Source organism: Onychostoma macrolepis, chromosome 09 (genome assembly GCF_012432095.1).
Source record: "Onychostoma macrolepis isolate SWU-2019 chromosome 09, ASM1243209v1, whole genome shotgun sequence".
Lineage (NCBI taxonomy): Eukaryota > Metazoa > Chordata > Actinopteri > Cypriniformes > Cyprinidae > Onychostoma > Onychostoma macrolepis.
This window is the reverse complement of record NC_081163.1, coordinates 27,661,722-27,684,587: the sequence shown is the minus strand read 5'-3', so window position 1 is coordinate 27,684,587 and position 22,866 is coordinate 27,661,722. Positions and strand designations below refer to the sequence as shown.

Below are 22,866 nucleotides of genomic sequence, written 5' to 3'. Positions count from 1 at the left end.
TATTTTAATGTTACACCTTCTTATTTAAAATAAAACAAAGCAAAGAACAAGTGTCTTGTCATTTATTATACTATATATATATCTATATAGCTTTATACATCACTAGTTGTCCTCGACAAACAATGTTGGTCTGCCGTGGTAGTCCTTGTGCAGATTGAAAGAATGCCATCTTCTCCTGTTCCGTTGTTGTCTCCTTTTTGTAGTTTTAAATAATGATTTAATGATTTGATATTTATTTGCTGCTGTCACGGCTATGCTTCTCCGACGAGCCGCTTCTTCTTCGGCTTTTGCCGTGGTACTGCGGGTTACACAAGCAACATGCCCGTGGACACTGCAGACTAGCGGTCTGCATGTGTACTGCACGTCGATGCAGACAACGACGCAGAAGTATAAATGAAAAGTGACACATAGGCTACGGCGTAGGTCCAACGCAGAAGTATAAATCAGCCTTTACTCTTAACTTTATGAGCAAAAATTACTGCGTATTTTAAGTTGTTTCCATTGAAAAAAAATGCAAGGGATTGCGCTGGTGTCTCCATGTCCTGCAAAGCGTGCATAGCTTCCACTCTCCGCACAAATAATTTGATATAGTGCATATTTATCTAGGTTTAATGTTTAAACATCCCCGACTAAGCAAGCCAGAGGCGACAGCCTGCCAATGATGGTCAATAGTGCCAGCTACACAAAATATGCATCACATAATAGGACTTTGTAAGTTATGAATGACGCTCAGATTTGTTGGTCTCTGAGTTGTTGTTTTTATAAAAGTGCATTAAAAATGATAAAAAAAACTTTAGAAAACACATTTGGATGTACAATTATATTTTTTTATAACTTGAATTTATATGTATTTTCTAGTCTAAAATGAGCTCACTATGGAGTCTTGAGAGCATGTGACCTAAATTGTGCTAATGTCTCTGTAAAGAGTGGGGCAGGGCCGAGAGCCGTGGGAGTGTAGCGAGGCCGGTGGAGTTTAATGATAATGAGCGACTAAAAATGTGAAGCACGTGGCTAATAAATTTTAATTTTACTGGTTGAAGGGAATGTCATTTGACATCACTAAAATACAATTTTGTTGGTTGAACATTAATATTGTATTTTAAATGCAATTTTCTTAGCGTCATTTATAAATGACGATATCCCATAGAGGGTTAATCTAGATTTAAACTGACAGAGTGTGTCTGCCTCCCGAACAGTGTTAGGTAGATTGTTCCAGAGTTTAGTCTGCTATGTTAGTGATTATACGATTCCACTATCACCATTTGGCCACCACTCATGCGCCACAGAAGTCTAGAGCCCACAAAACACATAGGAAAAAGACATTGGCTCCATTTATCCACAATCAAACCATCCCAAATATAGTGTGTCCCTGTGTTTTATGTATGTCCCTAGGTCATAGTAGCATAGTTATAACTCTGTAACAATGTAGTGAAGCTTCAAATGCTTGGATATAGACATATGAATGTATCACTGCCTAAATGTTTTCCCAACCCTTCCATGCTGGGTATCAAAATGACAAAATGTCTTCTGATGCCTGGATTTATGGTGTGTCACCATAACTTGCATCATACTGTTTTTAACACACTTTGGTGTAATATTGTACAAATCCTTCAGACCATCATAACAGTCAACTGAGACAGAGAAACATTTTCCCTCTCAAAATTCAGATCTCTGCATTAGTGAGTCCACCAAGAAGGGGTATGGCAGTTTGGGAACTTAAAAGACCTGTACTTAGAACAATATTTGCTCAAACCCCTTGAGACAGATGCTCTCCAAGACTCATCCGTCTTGAGTTTGATCTTCCAGTAATGTTATCTTCAAGTAACTTTGACAATTCACTGTGGATTATCCAATCTTCAGAAGAACCTGATGAACGCTTCCAGCTCACTCCTAACAAATTCAACAAGAACCTCCATTGTCTGCTGCATCCAGGACTCTTGTTCATCTACAAAGCCAATGCAAGTAACTGTTTTCCAGCTATTCAGATGCGTTTCTAAGTTTGGGCCCCTTTATTAATGTGATTTTGATTCGCTGATGATACTCTTTAGGTTGTGGTTACTTGAGGTTAATACTGCCATTCTTTTGTTCTCTATTTCTTTCCTTACTTTCCTTCATTCTGTATGTATGTGTTTTGCTTAGTTTAGTTGTATGTTTTCGAGAGAGTTTCGATGGCATTTTCATTTTATGATACATTAGCGTCTATAAGTGGAGCACTGCTTTGTTTACAGCCTTTACCAGGCCTCCTACTGAAAGAGAATGAATGAGCATTTTTAATAATCCAGTCCGCAGTTTTTGTTCAGACCAATGAATGAATGAATGAGGAATTTATATAGTGTTTTATTGTGTATTGCTGTATACCCAAAGCGCTTTACAATCATATGGGGTGGGATCTCTCCACCACCAGTGTGCAGCATCCACTTGGATGATGCGAAGGCAGCCACAGTACTGTCACACTTGGCTACTGTGTGGAGCAAGGAATGAGGAGACGTGGATAAACTTCACATAACAGTCTTTATTAATAAGGGGTTACACAGGACAGGCTGGTGAAGGAGTGGATCTACAATGGCCCTCATAATAATGTTAATTATAACATAGGAGGAAATCATCATTTGCTGTCACCCTGATGTGCAGGGTAGCACGTCCTGATTCTGCCGAGTTGATATACGTCTCTGGAGAGACCTATTACTTCTGACCTCTGATCAATTGTCACCAAAATAATCACTAGAAGATATGCTTTGAGTTTTACATTCATGTGTGGAGATTTTCTAAGTTTATCTACCAACCAGAATCTTGCTTACCTATGTATTGACGTAATTAGTGACCTCTGTTAGAGTATAACTATTGGTGTCTAGAACATTTACGCAGAGCGGCCTACAAACTCCATTGCGAGTGTTAAAGCTGACTTCTGCTGATGAAACAGCAAACTATGTTCTTCAGTAAATTTTTCTTTAATTTATCGCATCTCTGACTCCTGTTCATCATACCTGGTCCTTGGGTTTTAACTGTGAACTCCCCTACACTGGAGAAACGCACATAGCACATGGACGCTAGAAACAGAATGACATTCAAGACCGGACACCAGACACTAGGAAACACAGGGCTTAAGTAGAAAGGACTAAATGAGGACAATTAATTAAACACAGGTGGGACTAATGGAACTAAATGCTGACAGGAACAGAAAGGACCAAATATGGGCAAGAAACACAGGAGAAACTGGGTCACAGGGAACACAATTGGAACAAAACACAACAACACAGTTCATAAACGTGACAAGTAAAATGGCTCCAGTGCGCTCACCACACACCAGAGAAGAAGAATTTGGCCAGGACACCAGGGTTATACCCCTAATCTTTACGAGAAGTGCCATGGTATTATTAATGACCACAGAGAGTCAGGACCTTGGTTTAACGTCTCATCCGAAGGACGGTGCCTTTATTAATCCACCCACATATAGTAAACCCGCTTTAAATTAATATAATAATGTATACTTCTGACTTATTCCTTTTCTTTAAAAAAAATGGTTTAAAGGCTCAATTGTAAGGTTTAGCATTTTATAATTTATTTTGTTTTTGTGAAAACCTGTATTTCAACTGTAAAAATAAATTGCTTTTTTGTGGTCTACACATGAAAGAAAGCCATTATAATGCAGACAGGCAGTCTAGTGGTAAAAGCTTTTAACACAGTTTAAACCTGGGAGCTGCAGACTGGAGCTCATGATGGAAGCAGTCAGGTCAGGGCTGTTGTTGTGTTATCTGCATTAGTTGAAATCTAGTGCAGGGTTATTTGAAGATGTCCTAATCTGTGAAAGTGGTCTTTCCCTGCAGTTTCTTTCTCGTCTGCTTAAACAGCACAATATTTAATGCAAAACTGCTATGGATAATGAAATATTGTGTATATGCGATATGTTTTGTGTATAGTATATTAATAGTATATTAATATTACAATATTATGATATACAGTGTGAAATTTGAATTGTTAAATGATGCACAGTTGATACTAATATCAGTGTTTATACTCTTAAAAAAAGTATTAAAAACCTGTACCCTTCTTACCATTTTTATTGTTGTAAATGATCAATTATATTGTATTACAATATTATTATTGTATTATGATACTTTTCTAATGTATAGCACTAAACTGTTCTACTTATGTACATGTACATTAATGTACACAGTGGCGGTTTTTGGCATGGGCGAACCGGGCAGCATTTTTTCATGACACGGGGGGGTGGCACAAGCACTTGAAAAAATAAATAAATAAAAAAAATAATCTGCGCCGCTAAGCAGTTTCCTATTATCTATCATATAACTGTGTGGGGAATTGGCAAACTGGCGCCCCTGCCTGCTGAGAAGGTGCCGTGCACAGAAGCTGTGTGAGAAGTGAAAAGAGGAGAGGACAAGGAGGCGGAGGAGGAGATCCACTTAGTGGGCTAAAGTCAGTCACACCTTGACTTTCTTCCAAATAACGCACATTTCATTCATAATATTAAAACACAGGCCTTTAATTGGCACGTTTTAGTTTTTTCTGAATTGTGTGAAATGGCTAATAAAAAAATTAATAAAAAAAAAAGTATATTGTTATAGTAAAACATGGCTGTTTGTGCAAAAAAATTATCTTTTTTTTTTTCTCGGGGTGGAGAGTAATTCAATGTTGAACCGCCACTGAATGTACATGATTATATTTTAGTTTATATTATATTCATTCCTTTTATTAGTTATGATCCAGATGTGTGGGTGAAGTTTCTGTTTGAGCGTGAGAGTGGAGATGAATTGCTGTCTTGTCTCTGATGGACTCTATAACCAGGAGAAGATGAGAGGGTAAGTTTAGCATTAGATGACAGTTTGAACAAAAACAGTTTTATATGTTTGTTTTGAACACCAAATTCGCAGTTAACACAAAGTTTGAACTGTTCCTAAGACAAGGCTAAATTATAAACATTACCTTTTTGCTTTTTCATGAAGTGGTTTGTTTTGTTGCACCATCTACTGACAAACAAAGCTGAACTTCTCCTCACAGTTTCTGTGTGTCCAAAGCTGTTTGTTTGTCCAGGGCTCCACAATGAAGTTCTCTGGCAGGACACTGGGGCTGTCCGTTCTGATACCAGGCTGTGTAGACAAGATCATCTCCAGTGACCAATAACCAGTCCCCTGCTAGATAACGCAGACCACACATATTCTGTTTCAGCCTGTGTGACTTCCAGTAAAGCAGAATTAATCCTGTTTATTGCGGCCAGACTTGCCAGATCATTATAATATGTTCTGCAGTATTCCAGAGCTCCTTCCCAGGTCTCATTCTGAAACACCAGAAACAAACTCTGATACTTTCATACAGAAGAAGGCCATGAAAGTAAGTTTTGCAGAAGCTATTTGGAGAATCACGTCGTCATCTTTTCCTCAAAGAAATGCTGTTTAATGAGACCAGAGGAGAGTCCCCAGAGCTCCATTATTAGGAGCACAGTGAATGTCGTCTTTATCGAGTGAAGAGGTTATCTCAGTTGAGGACAGAACTGTACATGAAGACACTGAATCTCTCTTACTTTAACTGACATAGTCAATGACAAATGAGTGTGATGGTGTGACCAATCAGAGCACACCTTTATAGACAAAACAGGTGCATTTAACCAATCAAATAAACCTCATAATATTTTTAATTTGGCCTCGGTGTACTTAAAACCAGTTAAACATAATTCTTTCAAGATTTTGTCACAATTTCATTGTACTCGATCAATTGTCACCAAAATAATCACTAGAAGATATGCTTTGAGTTTTACATTCATGTGTGGAGATTTTCTAAGTTTATCCACCAACCAGAATCTTGCTTACCTATGTATTGACGTAATTAGTGACCTCTGTTAGAGTATAACTATTGGTGTCTAGAACATTTACGCAGAGCGGCCTACAAACCCATTGCGAGTGTTAAAGCTGACTTCTGCTGATGAAACAGCAAACTATGTTCTTCAGTAAATTTTTCTTTAATTTATCGCATCTCTGACTCCTGTTCATCATACCTGGTCCTTGGGTTTTAACTGTGAACTCCCCTACACTGGAGAAACGGACATAGCACATGGACGCTAGAAACAGAATGACATTCAAGACCGGACACCAGACACTAGGAAACACAGGGCTTAAGTAGAAAGGACTAAATGAGGACAATTAATTAAACACAGGTGGGACTAATGGAACTAAATGCTGACAGGAACAGAAAGGACCAAATATGGGCAAGAAACACAGGAGAAACTGGGTCACAGGGAACACAATTGGAACAAAACACAACAACACAGTTCATAAACGTGACAAGTAAAATGGCTCCAGTGCGCTCACCACACACCAGAGAAGAAGAATTTGGCCAGGACACCAGGGTTATACCCCTAATCTTTACGAGAAGTGCCATGGTATTATTAATGACCACAGAGAGTCAGGACCTTGGTTTAACGTCTCATCCGAAGGACGGTGCCTTTATTAATCCACCCACATATAGTAAACCCGCTTTAAATTAATATAATAATTTATACTTCTGACTTATTCCTTTTCTTTAAAAAAAAAATGGTTTAAAGGCTCAATTGTAAGGTTTAGCATTTTATAATTTATTTTGTTTTTGTGAAAACCTGTATTTCAACTGTAAAAATAAATTGCTTTTTTGTGGTCTACACATGAAAGAAAGCCATTATAATGCAGACAGGCAGTCTAGTGGTAAAAGCTTTTAACACAGTTTAAACCTGGGAGCTGCAGACTGGAGCTCATGATGGAAGCAGTCAGGTCAGGGCTGTTGTTGTGTTATCTGCATTAGTTGAAATCTAGTGCAGGGTTATTTGAAGATGTCCTAATCTGTGAAAGTGGTCTTTCCCTGCAGTTTCTTTCTCGTCTGCTTAAACAGCACAATATTTAATGCAAAACTGCTATGGATAATGAAATATTGTGTATATGCGATATGTTTTGTGTATAGTATATTAATAGTATATTAATATTACAATATTATGATATACAGTGTGAAATTTGAATTGTTAAATGATGCACAGTCATATGTGTTGCAAAGCATTGTGATATACCACTAAAATATGTATTTATAATGTGACTTTCTCTTTTGTCCTCCGTATTACAAACCAAATTAATTAATTAGAGAAAAAAAAGTAATTAATTAATTATTTAATCAAAAATAGCCTGTCTTTTTTCTGTAGCGATTCATTATGTTGGTGAATTATTTGCTAAAGCAGGTGTTTTTCTGTCAAAATGCATTGTTTGTGTTGTTTTAGAATCTTGGTGTCACAGTATCAGTAATTTTAGCCAAATAAGATAAAGATATAAAGGGATTGAGTGTAAAAGTGATTTAATGAGGATTATTGTAAACCTGAGCCTGAAATTATGCAAATGTTACAGGCAAAAGCTGAAATAAAATAGCATGCATGTTTGCATTACATTTCCATTTGGGTATTTTTCCATTCTCAGAAAATACCATCCCAGTGTGACTAATTAAATAATTTACAGAAATAATTAACTTAACATTATAATACTAATAATAACTGAAGTGCATGAAAAGTGCATGTGGTAAGCTGGTGTTACCCTATAAAAAAACATGAATTGGTAATCAAATCCTGTTAGCAAGTATACTTAAATTTGGTAAAAAAAAATTAAAAGCTGCCTTGAATATACATTTCATTGTGACCTTTTGATACATGCATATTCATACATAAAATTTGCCAATTTAAAAAAATAAAAAAATAGGATCTTGTATGAGAAAAATGTCCACATTTTAACAGGATGGGGATTAATGAGCATTAAGGTTAAGGATGTAAGAGATGCATAGGCATCACAAAGTGCTTGTAGATAATTATTACCATATGTAGTTGTGTAGTGGTACAGACATACAGAGTGATTGTGGGTAAAATAAATTATTTTATTCAATTTTCAAAGAAATTTTTGCTAATTGATACTGAAATCAATGTTAAGTATTTTTTTCTTTCACTGGTAAAACGTTTCACATTTTACATGTGGTAATTAAAAATACATTTGATTTAAAACTACTGAAATCACTTTTATGTATTTATTCTATTAATATGTGGAGATCCAGATGTGTGCAGGCTGCTTATGGGGGAAGTTTCTGTCGTGGAGGAAAACTGGGTACACAGTCTGTCACTGGTAGATTCAGTAAAACTAGGAGAAGATGAGAGACCACTACCTGCAAAATACATACAAACAGAAAGATGCATTCATGAATTTTTTATATTTCCTGGATTAAATTGTACAACAAAACACTGCATTTTTATTTATTTATTTGTATTTTATTTATTTATTTATAAGCTGTTGTGCACATAAGATGCTGCACAACAGCACTGTATAATTGTATAAATTATTGAAAAAAAACACCTTGGTTGTGTGATATTCTTTAAAACCATTATTATTATTATTATTATTATCATTATTATGACAGTTTTTCGCAAAGGTGTTTCAGTTTTACTTCCAAATTTTCTGTATTTGACAGTAGTTTTTCTCAATTTAAACTGTGAAAAGTTTGCAATGTCCTCATATACTGAGACGCATACGTTACAGTGAGCGTTGCATGTGTTTGAGTTCTCTTTCGAAAACGTGTCTCACATTGTGTAAAATGCTATGCGGCCGACTGCCTATATAAGTCAGCGCTGAATGCCAATTTATCCGAATTTTCTCCTTCAGTGTGAAGATCATCTTCTTGCTGGACTCAGGAGTCATTGGATGCGACATGCACTTTTACAAGTTGTTTGAACTGAAATGTGTGTTGGCAGTGTGTGTACTCAACTGCCCTATAATGATAAAGATCCATCCAGTGTTTTTCTCGTTAAATCATTTCCCCTTTCTCATATCAAGCCATTCTCAGATGCCTGTCTGTGTGACGTCACACAGACCCAAGCCCCTCACACAATTGTTGATTTACAGTAGCGTTTTACCTTAGACTCGCCCTGAGTGAGCTGTCAGTCCGCCATTGTTTTGACGCCGAAGCAAGAGTTGACAAGAATGGCTCCTAAGCGATTGAGATGTTTTGTTGTTTGATGTAATAATTAATATAGTAGTCGTCATTTACTCCCAACATCTGAGCCGCTGGAGAAGCAGTAGATTACCTCTGTTTTTGAAGGGAATGCGCCCCCCGATCTACCTAAATGCGTTTATGTTTGCGCAAATCATTCGTGATCCAGCTTCACCTACAGAAGAAGTGAGTATAAGGTTCTTTTATGAATATTTGCAAATCGCCTTTCCTAATAACGTGCTAGTTAGCAATTTCCGTAAAGTAAAGTAAACAGTCTCATGAGAACAGCTCGTCATCCCACGGAAGAGAGGGGTGGGGTGAGTAGAGGCCATTAGCATTTAAAGGAACATGCACTAAAATGGGTTGCTGAAAACAGGAATGGCATCCTCCTGGGCTTGGTCCAGCAGGGTTTCAATTGGTAATATCTGTGCAGCCACCGGCTGGTCTACCTTCACTAGGTTCTATAACCTGGCCATGCCTGCCCTTCAGGCATGGATCTTGTCCGCCTAATTTCCCTGAACCCCTATACGAGTGGAAAAGGTATATGATATGTAGGCCCTGACCTCAGGACCTGGGTCTCATTATTAGCTCATGCTTCTTAGGAGCCCTCATTGCAGGCGCTCTGGGGCTGGGCTCACAGAGCGTCTTCGTATATGTTTCCCATAGCTTTCACGCAACGTGAGACAACGTTTTCAAAAGGGAACACTTCAGTTACTAACGTAACCTCTGTTTGCTGAGATAACAGGAACGAGCATTGTGTAGACTGCCATGCTATAAAGCTGCATGCAAGTTGATGACTGTCACTATCGGTCAAGTTGATGACTGTCACTATCGGTCAAAAGATTCTGAAGAAATGTTATTCAGCTCCGATATATATAGGCAGTCAGCTCTGCCCATTTTGGTGGGCTGAAATGCCATTTGCTTGTGCAGCTACACGAGCATAAACAAATCAAGTTTCAGTATTCAGAGTAAACAGGAGTTTCCCCATAACATTAAGTTATAACATAAGTAACTGGAGCGTTTGTGTATCAGAGTTAGCCTATTAGTGACAAGCACTGACTGGCTGTTGTTGCATTTATTTGTGACATTTGATTAATCCATATCGAATAAAAATGTGCAGAGCTTATCATTGTTATTGACATACATTTTATCACGACTCAATATTATATTGTTTTATCGCCCAGCCCAAATATAGGTATTCTTACAAGACTGTCCTCCAAAAAAGACCCTATAGGTCATTTGTGCGAGCACCTTATTAAGACCAATATTTAAGTTTTAAAGTTAAGTGCCCTCTAGCTGGCATTAAAATAATGACAATGTTGTGTTGCATCTGTTGTCATGAAATGACATATGACTGTCATGACCAATCAAAATGTGTGTTCATTTAAATGCAATGTGTAGACTTTTTACATAGTTCCTTACCCACCATTTGTCAAAAAAAAACATTTACATTTATGCATTTGGCAGAAGTGTTGGAAAGTGATTTATTGTGCATATAAATTAATGAGCACATATATTCCTTGGGATCAAACCCATGATCACGATTGCATATCAGAAGGCAATGTTCTGACAACCAAATTATGACACAGATAAAAGGGTACAATGCATTAATATGAAAGTGTCCTGTTGTCAATAGTGTTGAAAATTTAGTAAACGCCCCGATGGGTCGTATTTCAGGGAAGTGTCAGATTTGATCAGTAATCTTATTAAGACTTCACAAGATTAGTTCACCCTCAGTTTCTCTCACTCACCTCTCATGAGGTTGTACATGTTCATGTAGTTTGTTCCTGAGTCTAAAATGGCATACCAGCTTCGAGAGACAGACTGGCCCTGAGGAAATTTCAAAAACAGAATGACTGAATATTTCTAAGACTGCCCCAGTAAGATTTAATTATTGTCAGGACACTTAGCATCCAAAGTGTGCACGGCTTTGTAAGAAAGCTAATGTCACACTCACCTGAACATCACAGGAATCTGGGTATGGACTGCTCAGGTTAAAGGTGATGTCATCCACAAACCTCATCACTGGAGTGGTGTGTGTAGCAGTGATGTCCTCTGCATTTACAGACACCAGCTAAAGATATGAACCAGAATCACATGTAGGTGGCAACTATCATAGTTAGCAAGGCATGCATGATAAGCATACATGTATGCCTAAAATCATGGAGAGCAGCAAGAAAACAAAGAGCACAAGAAGTGAGTAAAGATTAGCATTCAGTGTATTTGATTGTTGTGGAAGATGATTAAGATGTTTTAAACGTTTCAGACCTCTGATGTTCAGTATAGTAAAGGTTGCAGTACAGTGGCTTAGCAAGTCAGCCCTGGGCCTATAAAAAAAAAAAAAAAAAGTACGAAAAAATGGCCAGATCTTGAAATGTTGTTATCCCAGAGATGCATTGCTGTTCTCATCCAAAGACACGCAACAGCTAATATTAACCGAAAAATCTTTCCTCTCACCTTTGACATCAGTGTCATTCACAATAGGTTCACACACACAAAAAAAAAAATATTCTTGTCAACTTCTCTACCCTCTCTTTCCTCTTTAATGCCCATTTTATGTTTGTATTTGTCCATCGTTTAATATATTTTCAACTAGCTAGCTACCAACCTCTCACACAGTGTTTTTTCTTTTTTATTATTATTATTATTTGGCCCCACAATGCAGCGTTTGCACGTAGTTAAAAAAAAAAAAAAAGAAGAAGAAAATGATGTTGCTGCTCTAGTGCAAAAATAACAAATGTATGCAAGAAATTAGGAGCCCCGCATATGTCATGCAAACAAAAAAATATATATTTATCATGGCCACAAATTAAGAATTTGTTCCCTCATTTTAATTAAAAGTTCCCCCTGCAGGCCCATTTGCACATGCACACTTTGCATACCCAGATGCCCTTAGTGCAGTCACATTTATGATTCCTCTGCGAAATTTTGCTGGCAGTTTCAATTGGAATCACACGTTTGGGAGTTCAGCAAGGTAATAATTCAGAACAGTGTCAAAGTATGGCCTCACTATCCGACCATCACTGTGCCATGACACCACCACCACTTTTTTTGTAAGAGGTACTGTAATTTCAATGGATTCTTATTGTATGATATATTCATCATCCGAAACAATATAAATCCCAAGTCTTTTTCTTTAGTCTATTCATGCACACACTCACAGAATAAAGGCATCTTTGATTCTTCCCAGGACATGTTTCTGTTGACCACTCTTTAATTTGATTGACCAAGAGGGAGGAGACGTCAAAGCAAGGAATACCTATTTTCCTGATAAAAAAATAAACAAAAAATAGGTTAAAATCAGAAAATGTGGAAATATTTAATATGCGTATATGCATGCAATAGATGCAATATAAGAATTTAAATAATATGTTATATGTTTCTAGAAATCAGGAGTAAGCGTGACACATGCAGAATATGTGTCAGATGTGGCTATACTGTACATACCACTCAACAAAGCACTGTGCATGAAGCGGACCGGCTGCTAGGGCGCACAGTATCCCGATACCGAGAACCAGTGCTGCCAACACGGACACACACACAGTCATTGTCCGGTTAGAGCTGCAGGAGGAGTCGGCGGAGCGAGAAGCCGCCTCGTCGCGTAACAAGCCTGCTCTGCTCATGTTCACCGCGTCCTTATCGCGGCCGTGCAGATGTTTACAAATGGATCCGGATCAGCTGAGACCGTTATGCTGTCTACAAAATATTAGCAAAATAACAGCCGATGCGCCGCACTTCACACGAAAGGCCCATGTCCAGTACACGTCTCTTCCAGTCATGGATTATGCATTATTTATAATCCAATTTAATTTCAGGTTATTTTCTATTGTCAGCTGCGTGTAGGGGGCGTTAACACAGGAGCTCAGAGCAGTAAAAGGAATGGAGGGGTCTCGAGACGTCATCTTAGATTGATCAGTCGGACCAATCGGCTGTTAACTTGACACTAGAATTCAGAAACGCTCCCCTATGTTCTATAAAGATAGTCCGAGTATGATAAGGAATGTCTTTTTCTGCACGGTCTTATATCTCTAGTGCACAGTAACGGAAGCGCACCGGTTATACAGTCCTGGAACAGCACAGCACAGTTCAAGAGTCGCCAGAAAAAGTGAAGTTATATGAAAGTGGTGAGTTGAGTACATGATAAATCAGCATATAGTATAATGGATTTTCTGATATGGATATATAATGATGTTAAAGAATGTAATTTCAATGTAAAAGTTATTTTTAACATTTGCTGAGTAAATGAGAACCACCCCTTCAGCAGAAACGAAACCTACTGACAACTCATTTGAAAGGCGAAAAAAATAAATTTTAACATGCTCAACAATATAGCCTAACTATAAGCTCTAATAAAAACTACTACAACAACAATACATGTCATCCAATGTTTATTAAACAATACAATATACACATAAATAAACATACAAACAAAAACAAAACAAAAAATGAGAATTTGAATTTGAGAAAATGGAATGAGATTATCGGTCTACTCGTTTCTCTGTTATGCTGTAGAAAGGGAAATATTGTTAGTTTCTGTGTGTCAGAATGTGGAATGTTAAATGATTTTGATATGGTGTCATTTTCATGTGGTGCACAAATATTCAGAAACTAAACTACATTATTTTATTATTATTATTTCAAGTTAATTACACACATGTAGCCTATTAACGAACTTATGTAAGTTAATAATAGTTCATCAAACATATCTAATAGTCCGATCTCTAAAAAACATTTGAATTTGTGCCTTTATTACTTTAACGGTAACAGGACAGCAGTTTGGAAATGTCCAAATATATAAATGCTAGTGCTGGGCAACGATTAATCGTGATTAATCACATCCAAATTAAATGTTTTTGTGTACATAATAAATGTGTGTGTACTGTGTATATTTATTATGTAGTCTATATATAAATACACACACTTGCATATATTTAAGAAAAATATGTTGTTTATACATTAAATATATTTATATATAATATAAATTATATGAATATAAATATATATATATGCATGTAAATACATGTAAGTATTTTCAAAATATATACTGTATGTGTGTGTCTTTATATACATAATAAATATACACAGTACACACACATTTATTATGTACACAAAAACTTTTATTTTGGATGCGATTAATCGTTGCCCAGCACTAATAAATGCACATCATTTCCTAACCACACACTCTTCTTCTCAGGTTCATTATGGCAGAAGATATGAAAACTCCTTTGCTCTCAGACTCTGAAGGCCCTGCTGATGCCCTACCTGTATGTCTAACCAGCCCTACAGTGGCCATACTAGGCTCTGGAGATTTCTCTCGCTCACTGGCAGTGCGGCTGGTAGCTTCTGGTGTGCGAGTGGTGGTTGGAAGTCGCTGTGTGAATCGCATCCCATCAGGACTGTTCCCTGATGCAGTGGGGTTGAGGAACCAGGAGGGGGCAGTATCACAAGCAGTGTGCCTAGTGTTTATGGCATTGTTCCCTGAGCATTACCGCTCCTTGCTGGGGTTACAGTCTGCACTGGCAGGGAAGGTGCTTGTGGATGTAAGTAACGCAGCAGAGATGAACATCCATGGGACGTCCAATGCGGAACGACTAGCTGAGCTGTTTCCAGACAGTCAAGTGGTCAAAGGTTTTAACACAGTTTCAACCTGGGAGCTGCAGACTGGGGCTCATGATGGAAGCAGACAGGTCAGGGTCTGTTGTTTTATCTGTATCTGCTGGAAACAAATACAGGGTTATTTGAAATCTGTGATTTTCTACCTTTCACTACTGTAGGTACTGATCTGCAGTAACAGTACAGAGGGGAAGAAGAAAGTTGTGCAGTTGGCTCGGCAGATGGGGTTCCACCCCGTGGATATGGGTGGCTTGTCTGCAGCTCGAAAAATTGAGGCAGCCCCATTGCGCCTGTTCCCATCTTGGAGTGGCCCGGTTGTTGTCACCTTCCTCCTTTTTCTCTTTTTCTATGGCTATGGTTTCCTGCGGGGAATTTTGCTGCCTTTTCTTGCACAAGGACACAATGCTTTCTACCGTCTCACCCTTGACCTGGTGAACGAAAGCCTTCCAGCAGTAGCCTTGGTGACCCTGGCACTCGTATACTTCCCAGGATTGTTTGCTGCGTGGTTGCAGCTCTGGAGGGGCACCAAGTACCGGCGTTTCCCATCCTGGTTGGACAACTGGTTGCAGCGGAGGAAACAACTGGGCCTGTTGAGCTTCCTTTGTGCAGCGTTGCATGGTGTCTACAGCCTTTGCCTGCCGCTGCGCAGAATTACACTGCACAGGACTGTCAATACTGCCTACAGACAGGTGCGCCAACCTGAGAATATACAGTATTGTTCAAAATAATAGCAGTACAATGTGACTAACCAGAATAATCAAGGTTTTTAGTATATTTTTTATTGCTACGTGGCAAACAAGTTACCAGTAGGTGCAGTAGATTCTCAGAAAACAAACAAGACCCAGCATTCATGATATGCACGCTCTTAAGGCTGTGCAATTGGGCAATTAGTTGAAAGGGGTGTGTTCAAAAAAATAGCAGTGTCTGCCTTTGACTGTACAAACTCAAAACTATTTTGTACAAACGTTTTTGTTTCTAGGATTTAGCAATCCTGTGAATCACTAAACTAATATTTAGTTGTATGACCACAGTTTTTAAAACTGCTTCACATCTGTGTGGCATGGAGTCAACCAACTTGTGGCACCTCTCAGCTGTTATTCCACTCCATGATTCTTTAACAACATTCCACAATTCATTCACATTTCTTGGTTTTGCTTCAGAAACAGCATTTTTGATATCACCCCACAAGTTCTCGATTGGATTAAGGTCCGGAGATTGGGCTGGCCACTCCATAACATTAATTTTGTTGGTTTGGAACCAAGACTTTGCTCGTTTACTAGTGTGTTTGGGGTCATTGTCTTGTTGAAACAACCATTTCAAGGGCATGTCCTCTTCAGCATAGGGCAACATGACCTCTTCAAGTATTTTAACATATGCAAACTGATCCATGATCCCTGGTATGCGATAAATAGGCCCAACACCATAGTAGGAGAAACATGCCCATATCATGATGCTTGCACCACCATGCTTCACTGTCTTCACTGTGTACTGTGGCTTGAATTCAGAGTTTGGGGTCGTCTCACAAACTGCCTGTGGCCCTTGGACCCAAAAGAACAATTTTACTCTCATCAGTCCACAAAATGTTCCTCCATTTCTCTTTAGGCCAGTTGATGTGTTCTTTGGCAAATTGTAACCTCTTCTGCACATGCCTTTTTTAACAGAGGGACTTTATGGGGATTCTTGAAAATAGATTAGCTTCACACAGACGTCTTCTAACTGTCACAGTACTTACAGGTAACTCCAGACTGTCTTTGATCATCCTGGAGGTGATCATTGGCTGAGCCTTTGCCATTCTGGTTATTCTTCGATCCATTTTGATGGTTGTCTTCCGTTTTCTTCCACGTTTCTCTGCTTTTGCTCTCCATTTTAAGGCATTGGAGATCATTTTAGCTGAACAGCCTATAAGTTTTTGCACCTCTTTATAGGTTTTCCCCTCTCCAATCAACTTTTTAATCAAAGTACGCTGTTCTGAACAATGTCTTGAACGACCCATTTTCCTCAGGCTTTCAAATGCATGTTTAGCAAGTGCTGGCTTCATCCTTAAATAGGGGCCACCTGATTCACACCTGTTTCTTCACAAAATTGATGACCTCAGTGATTGAATGCCACACTGCTATTTTTTTGAACACACCCCTTTCAACTAATTCAACTAATTGCCCGATTGCACAGCCTTAAGAGGGTCCATATCATGAATGCTGGGTCTTGTTTGTTTTCTGAGAATCTACTGCACCTACTGGTGACTTGTTTGCCACGTAGCAATAAAAAATATACTAAAAACCTTGATTATTCTGGTTAGTCACATTGTACTGCTATTATTTTGAACAATACTGTAGATCTTTAAAGGTTTAGTGCGTGACCTGAAGTGCCCCACAACAGTAAAGTATAGTGTCTGCTGTGTGTTTGTCTGAACATATCAGGTTAACGCAGGTGCTGAGGAGCTCTGGGATGAGCTGGGTGTTTGGCGATCTGAGTTGTACCTTTCTTGTGGAGTGTTGGGCCTGGGTGTCCTTTCTTTACTGGCCATCACTTCCCTACCCTCAGTGGGCAACACTCTCAATTGGAGAGAGTTTACATTTGTACAGGTGAGGCCATGCACACCATAACAGTGTTTCTCAGTCCTGTTCCTGGAGGCACACCAACAACACACTTTTTGGATGTCTCTCTTATCTGACCCATCCTTTTCAGTTCTTGGTGTCTCTGTTGAGTTGAATCAGGTGTGTTTGATTAGGAAGAGTTCTATGATTTGCATTGTTGGTTTGCTCCCAGGAACAGGGTTGGGAAACACTGCTGTAAAACATTAATCACATATAACTACTTTGGCTGGAGCTTTAGAGAACCAATAGCTACTCTGCATAAACCAAGGATAGGTAACCCTGCAACTGCTACTTGCTTCCTGCAGTTCAGTTCAACCCTATTCCAACACACCTGCTTGTATTTTTTAAATAACCCTGAACACCTTTGTTCATCGTGTTTGATTGGAGTTGGAGTTAAGCTCTGTAGGAAGGAAGGTTTCCTTAAGCAGGGGGTTATTCCAGAAAGCAAGGTTAACTTACCATCTGCTAAACCATGAACTCTCGGTTCATTAACCCAAACCTTGCTTACTCAAGGTATGCTGGTTCTAAAAACGCATCCGGGAGTAATTTCATTCAACCCAGAATATGTTCCTGGTTAACACACAAGACATTCTCAATACGTTCTTAGTGCATATCGCCACCTAATTGATAGTTGTGCAATCATTTGTCTTTTTTTTTTTCGTTTAATCTTTTAATCACTGAGAATAAGAACTAAATTGTTTGTTCTATGCCAATTATATAATAGGAAATATAACATATGTATTTTTATTATAGAAATATATTATAGAAAATGCAGATCCATGGCAATAAAATATAATGAGTATATTAGAATAAAATAAACATTACCTTGTTATAATAGTGTTTTATAATTAATATATATTGATAACTAGGTAGCACTTTATTTTACAGTACGTGTACTTCCCTGGTACATACATGGTAAATATATTGTACCTACAGGCAAATGAGTGGTAACACAAAGTACTTACCTGAGGTGTATGTACATGGTAACAAATGAGAAACACAGCTGTACTTAACAGTCGTACATGCATGGTAATTAGTTTGTACGTACAGACAAGTGTGGGTAAGAATTACAGGTAGTGCCCGTACATGGTAATTAATTAGATACTTTACTGTACTAACTAATGTGTATACATGGTAAATATGTAGTACTTACGGACAAGTGGGTACAAACAGGCAGGTCCTTACAGTATCCATATATGGTAACTAATAAGACACATTACTGTACATACTAATGATATGTACATGATAAATATGTAGCACCTATGGAAAAATTTGCTATTATGTGGTAACAAACAAGACACATACTGTACTTGGTATACACGTGGTAAATAAGTAGTATTTACAAACAAGTGTGTGTTAATGTTAAATTGCTCTCCACAACAGTGCTTACAAAGTTTGAAGAACTGGTAATTCCTGTGTAATGTTTATGTAAAATGGTGCACTTTATTTTACAATCCTATTTCCATATACTTACTATGTACCACCATCAATTACTCAATAAGTACCTTGGTCCATGTTTATACCCCCATGTTTATAACTTGAGTACCGCATAACTTTTTCTGTACATTAAAGGGATAGTTCACCCAAAAATGAAAATTCTGTCATCATTTACTCACCCTCAAGTAGTTCCAAACCTGTATGAATGTGTTCTACTGAACACAAAGGAAGATATTCTGAAGAATGTGGGAAACAGAGCAGTTCTGGGGCACTATTGACTTCCATAGTATTTTTTTTTCCTACTATGGAAGTCAATAGTGCCCCAAAACAGCCTGGTTACAAACTTTCTTCAAAATATCTTCCTTTGTGTTCGGCAGAAGAAAGAAATTCATACAGGTTTGGAACTACTTGAGGGTGAGTAAATGATGACAGAATTTTCATTTTTGGGTGAACTATCCCTTTAACTAATAGGTACATACACCAGTACTTACATAGTAAGTATATGGAAATAGGACTGTAAAATAAAGTGCACCATTTTACATACACATTGCACAGGAATTACCAGTTCTTCAAACTTTGTAAGCACTGTTGTGGAGAGCAATTTAACATTAACACACACTTGTTTGTAAAGTACTACATATTTACCACATGTATACCAAGTACAGTGTGTGTCTTGTTTGTTACCACATAATAGTACATTTTTCCGTAGGTGCTACACATTTACCATGTACATACCATTAGTATATACAGTGATGTGTCTTATTAGTTACCATATACAGATACTGTAAGGATGTGCCAGTTTGTACCCACTTGTCCGTAAGTACTCCATATTCACCATGTACATACATTAGTAAGTACAGTAAAGTATCTAATTAGTTACCATGTACAGGCACTACCTGTAATTGACCGTTATTACGCACACTTGTCTGTATGTACAAACTAATTACCAGTTAAGTACAGCCGTGTTTCTTATTTGTTACCATGTACATACACCTCAGGTAAGTACCTTGTGTTACCACTCATTTGCCTGTAGGCTAGGTACAAGATATTTACCATGTATGTACCAGGGAAGTACACGCGCTGATAGCTCTGAAGTGAACGAACAAAGCTTTCTGGAATACCCCCCAGGACTAGAACCTGGAGGACTACCAGTTTAGCTCCAACCCTAATCAAACACACCTGACCAAGCTAATCATAGTGCTCAGGATAAAGCCCAGCTCACTCTGTGCGAATTTGGCCACGATTTGGTCGTCTGAGACAAATTTTGAAAATCCTAAAAGATTCCTATAATCCTAGGCTAAAATCTGTAGTCTTTGATCACTGGTTTGACATATTTATATACTCTATGGCGCTCTCATCCTCTGCTCACGGAGTTTATATGATACGTTGCCTTTGCTCTGATAAAAACCAGAGTGCTGCTCACGCAATTCTTCTTAAATACACCGGTATTGCCGCCATTCATATACTTTTAATGATAGCCAACATTACGTGCAATGCAGCTCGCAGTCACTGAACGTGTATGAGTTGATAATGTAGAACTCCAGACGAGTTTTCTTGCGCACACCCATTTTTAACGCGTTTTGACTGTCGTACAGTCTGACATTAATGACAATCCCACCGTGTGACATGATCATCATGTTCTTACAGTCTGACAAGTACAATCCTAAAGGACTTTTAAAAATTGCACAGTGTGAGCCCGGCTTAACTTAAAGGTGTGTTGGAGCAGGGCTGGGCAACTTCGGTCCTGCAGAGTTTAAATCCAGCCTTAATCAAACAAAATTGAACAAGCTAATCAATGTCTTCAAGATCACTAGAAAGTTACAGGCAGGTGTGTTTGATTAGGGTTGGCGCTAAACTCTGCAGGACACTGGCCTTCCAGGACCAAAGTTGCCCAGCCCTCGGGCCTCATTCATAAAATGTTGCGCAGAAACCATCCTAAATTTGATCTTACGATCATCTCTCAAATATGTGTATGTGTGATTCATAGAATGAACATACGTACAGAAAACACACGTACACGTCTTTCAGATGTGAAATCTATGAATCGCAAATGATCTTGAACTTTCACACAACTGAGTGGTTTCAGCTCTCTGCCTTGTAAACGACTCCTAATTAATGTCATTAACATATAAAGATCACCAGTCATCGTTCAAATTCTTTAATTTACAACAGCGAGCTGCAAGAACGGCTTACATTTCCAAAAACCTGCAGTACTCCGACTGCAGGTGTGTACGTCTGCTCAGACCCTGACGTGACACTAAGCACTTTTCCACATCAAAAGCAGTTTTTACAAAAATGAGCGCTGGTGTTGATTTAAGCGTACGCACACTCTAAGATCAAATCTGTGCATACGCACACTTTATAAATGAGGCCCCTGGTCTGCAGGAAGGTAACCCTCCAGAGTCAGGACTGGCTACCTCTGCCCTGGCCAAAACTGCCTGTGCACTTGTACCTGAGCTCGGAAAATAAACAACAAAAAAGTCTGTTCAGACCTGGAATATTCATCCCACTTAATTTTAAGACACACTGTCCTGCAGAGATTATATCCAACCCCTCTCAAGCACACGTGTCTGTACCTGTAAGAACAATGTGGTTCTTGGAAGCCTAGTTTATACCTGGCATCTGAATTTCCAATGTGCCGCATTTGATCTCTCACACTACATGTTGATGTTAGTCATACCTTGCTAGTTTTGGTGCAAATAATTGATGATAGATCATTTTTAGGCTAGGAGGAAACATGGAAATGTTGCTCTGATATTGACCAGATATTGTGGTGTGATTTCAGATAGTTTTGGCAGTGTCTTTGATTAGCATGCAAATCAACACATTCAACCCAAAAGCACAATCACAGTTTTTTGAATAAAGTTTTCTCTCTCTTCTTCCTTTAGTCTGGTTTGGGCTACATTGCTCTGACTCTGTCCATCATGCACACGCTCTTCTTTGGCTGGGATTTTGCCTTCCACATTGAGGCATATCCATTCTATATGCCGCCAAGCTACTTATTGGCTGTAGCTCTACCCTGCGTTGTTCTGTTGTGCCGTTGCGTCCTTCTTCTGCCATGCATCCTCACCAGACTGACAAGAATCCGCCGGGGATGGGAGAGTAAACGCAACTGTCCAGTCTTACAGCACCACCATGTGGTGGCTAATGAAATACCATAGAGGTCTGGAAATGATTGCAAGAACACTCATGTTTAAAAGCTTGGTGCAATTAAGGACTTATATTAAATGAAGTGTTAAACAGGTTAGATACATTTGGCAGTTAAATGGTCAACACTTTAAAGATGCAGGTCTCAACTGGAACGCAAGTGAAAAAACATTACAGCTAAAATGTGTGGATTTTGAGACTGGCCAAAATCTGACTACTTTAAGTCAGTCAGCCTTATCTAAAATGGGAACAATAATGACATGATGAGATTGTCACACTGGCAAATTTTGTCTCATCTTCATAAGGGAAAAATAAAAAGACAGATATGATAAGGTAAATTTTATAGTCAAGTTCAGTATTCTGATTGGATGTTTGTGTTTTTAGGTGCAGTGTACCAGTTGTGATCTTCTCTCAGAGGCACACAGACTAGCACTCCGCTCACACGTACAAAGACCTCAAGACCTTCAGCTTTCTATTTCTGTTCACTAGAATATAAAAGCCATCATTAGTGTTTTGTTTTGATATCCGAGTCTTACACCTATGCATAGACTCAAAACTCAGGTCTGAATCACACAGCTTTTAGCTTAGTCATTCGTACTGAGGTATAAAAGTCTTCAACTCCTGGCTCAGCTTTTACAATTTGCACTAAAATGACTTAACATGTGCTTTGTATTATTACTACAGTATGCCAATACCTCAGATGATCATCCTCCGGGCCAGTTACTGTGTAAACTCAATTTGCAAACTCCATCTAAGTACTGAATACTAATAATGACCAAAATTGCATGTTATGTGTCAAAACTGTTATAAACAAAGCATGTGTGAAATTATTGTTTGTAATTATGTAAAAAGTTTAAAATAATGTTTGGATGTTTGGTTATTTACACAGATATACAATACAAATTCAAATTCAAAATGGCCCAGTTGTACAGTATGCAATGACTGCATATGTTGCTCTGAAAATTTTTTTACTAAATGTTAATAAATTTTGAGTTTCACTTTCCCGGTCTGACTGATTGGCTGTCGTTATTGTGGATGTAGTACTGGAAAGAAGTTTTGAATTGAACTTTCAATCAATCAG

At 38.3% G+C, this 22,866-nt stretch overlaps 2 protein-coding genes across 4 annotated transcripts; one reads left to right on the top strand and one right to left on the bottom strand.

Moving 5' to 3' along the window:
- Positions 1–7,311: 7,311 nt before the first annotated feature.
- LOC131546952 (uncharacterized) lies at positions 7,312–12,995 on the bottom strand. The gene is made up of 5 exons (XM_058787094.1): positions 12,442–12,995; positions 12,156–12,261; positions 10,952–11,068; positions 10,746–10,824; positions 7,312–8,172 (listed from the first exon to the last, which is right to left on the bottom strand). The coding sequence occupies exons 1-5, from the start codon at positions 12,615–12,617 to the stop codon at positions 8,030–8,032; spliced, it is 621 nt and encodes a 206-aa protein (XP_058643077.1). The 5' UTR covers positions 12,618–12,995; the 3' UTR covers positions 7,312–8,029.
- Positions 12,980–22,788, top strand: steap3 (STEAP family member 3, metalloreductase). 3 transcript variants are annotated; one of them, XM_058787092.1, is made up of 6 exons: positions 12,980–13,118; positions 14,189–14,681; positions 14,769–15,296; positions 17,025–17,189; positions 21,527–21,801; positions 22,170–22,788. In XM_058787092.1, exons 2-5 carry the CDS (start codon positions 14,196–14,198, stop codon positions 21,797–21,799), a joined length of 1,452 nt encoding a protein of 483 aa, XP_058643075.1. In that variant the 5' UTR covers positions 12,980–13,118; positions 14,189–14,195; the 3' UTR covers positions 21,800–21,801; positions 22,170–22,788. The 3 variants fall into 3 exon arrangements, with proteins under 3 accessions (XP_058643075.1, XP_058643076.1, XP_058643074.1); XM_058787093.1 differs by lacking the exon at positions 21,527–21,801; XM_058787091.1 differs by having other exon boundaries at positions 21,527–22,788.
- Positions 22,789–22,866: the final 78 nt, after the last annotated feature.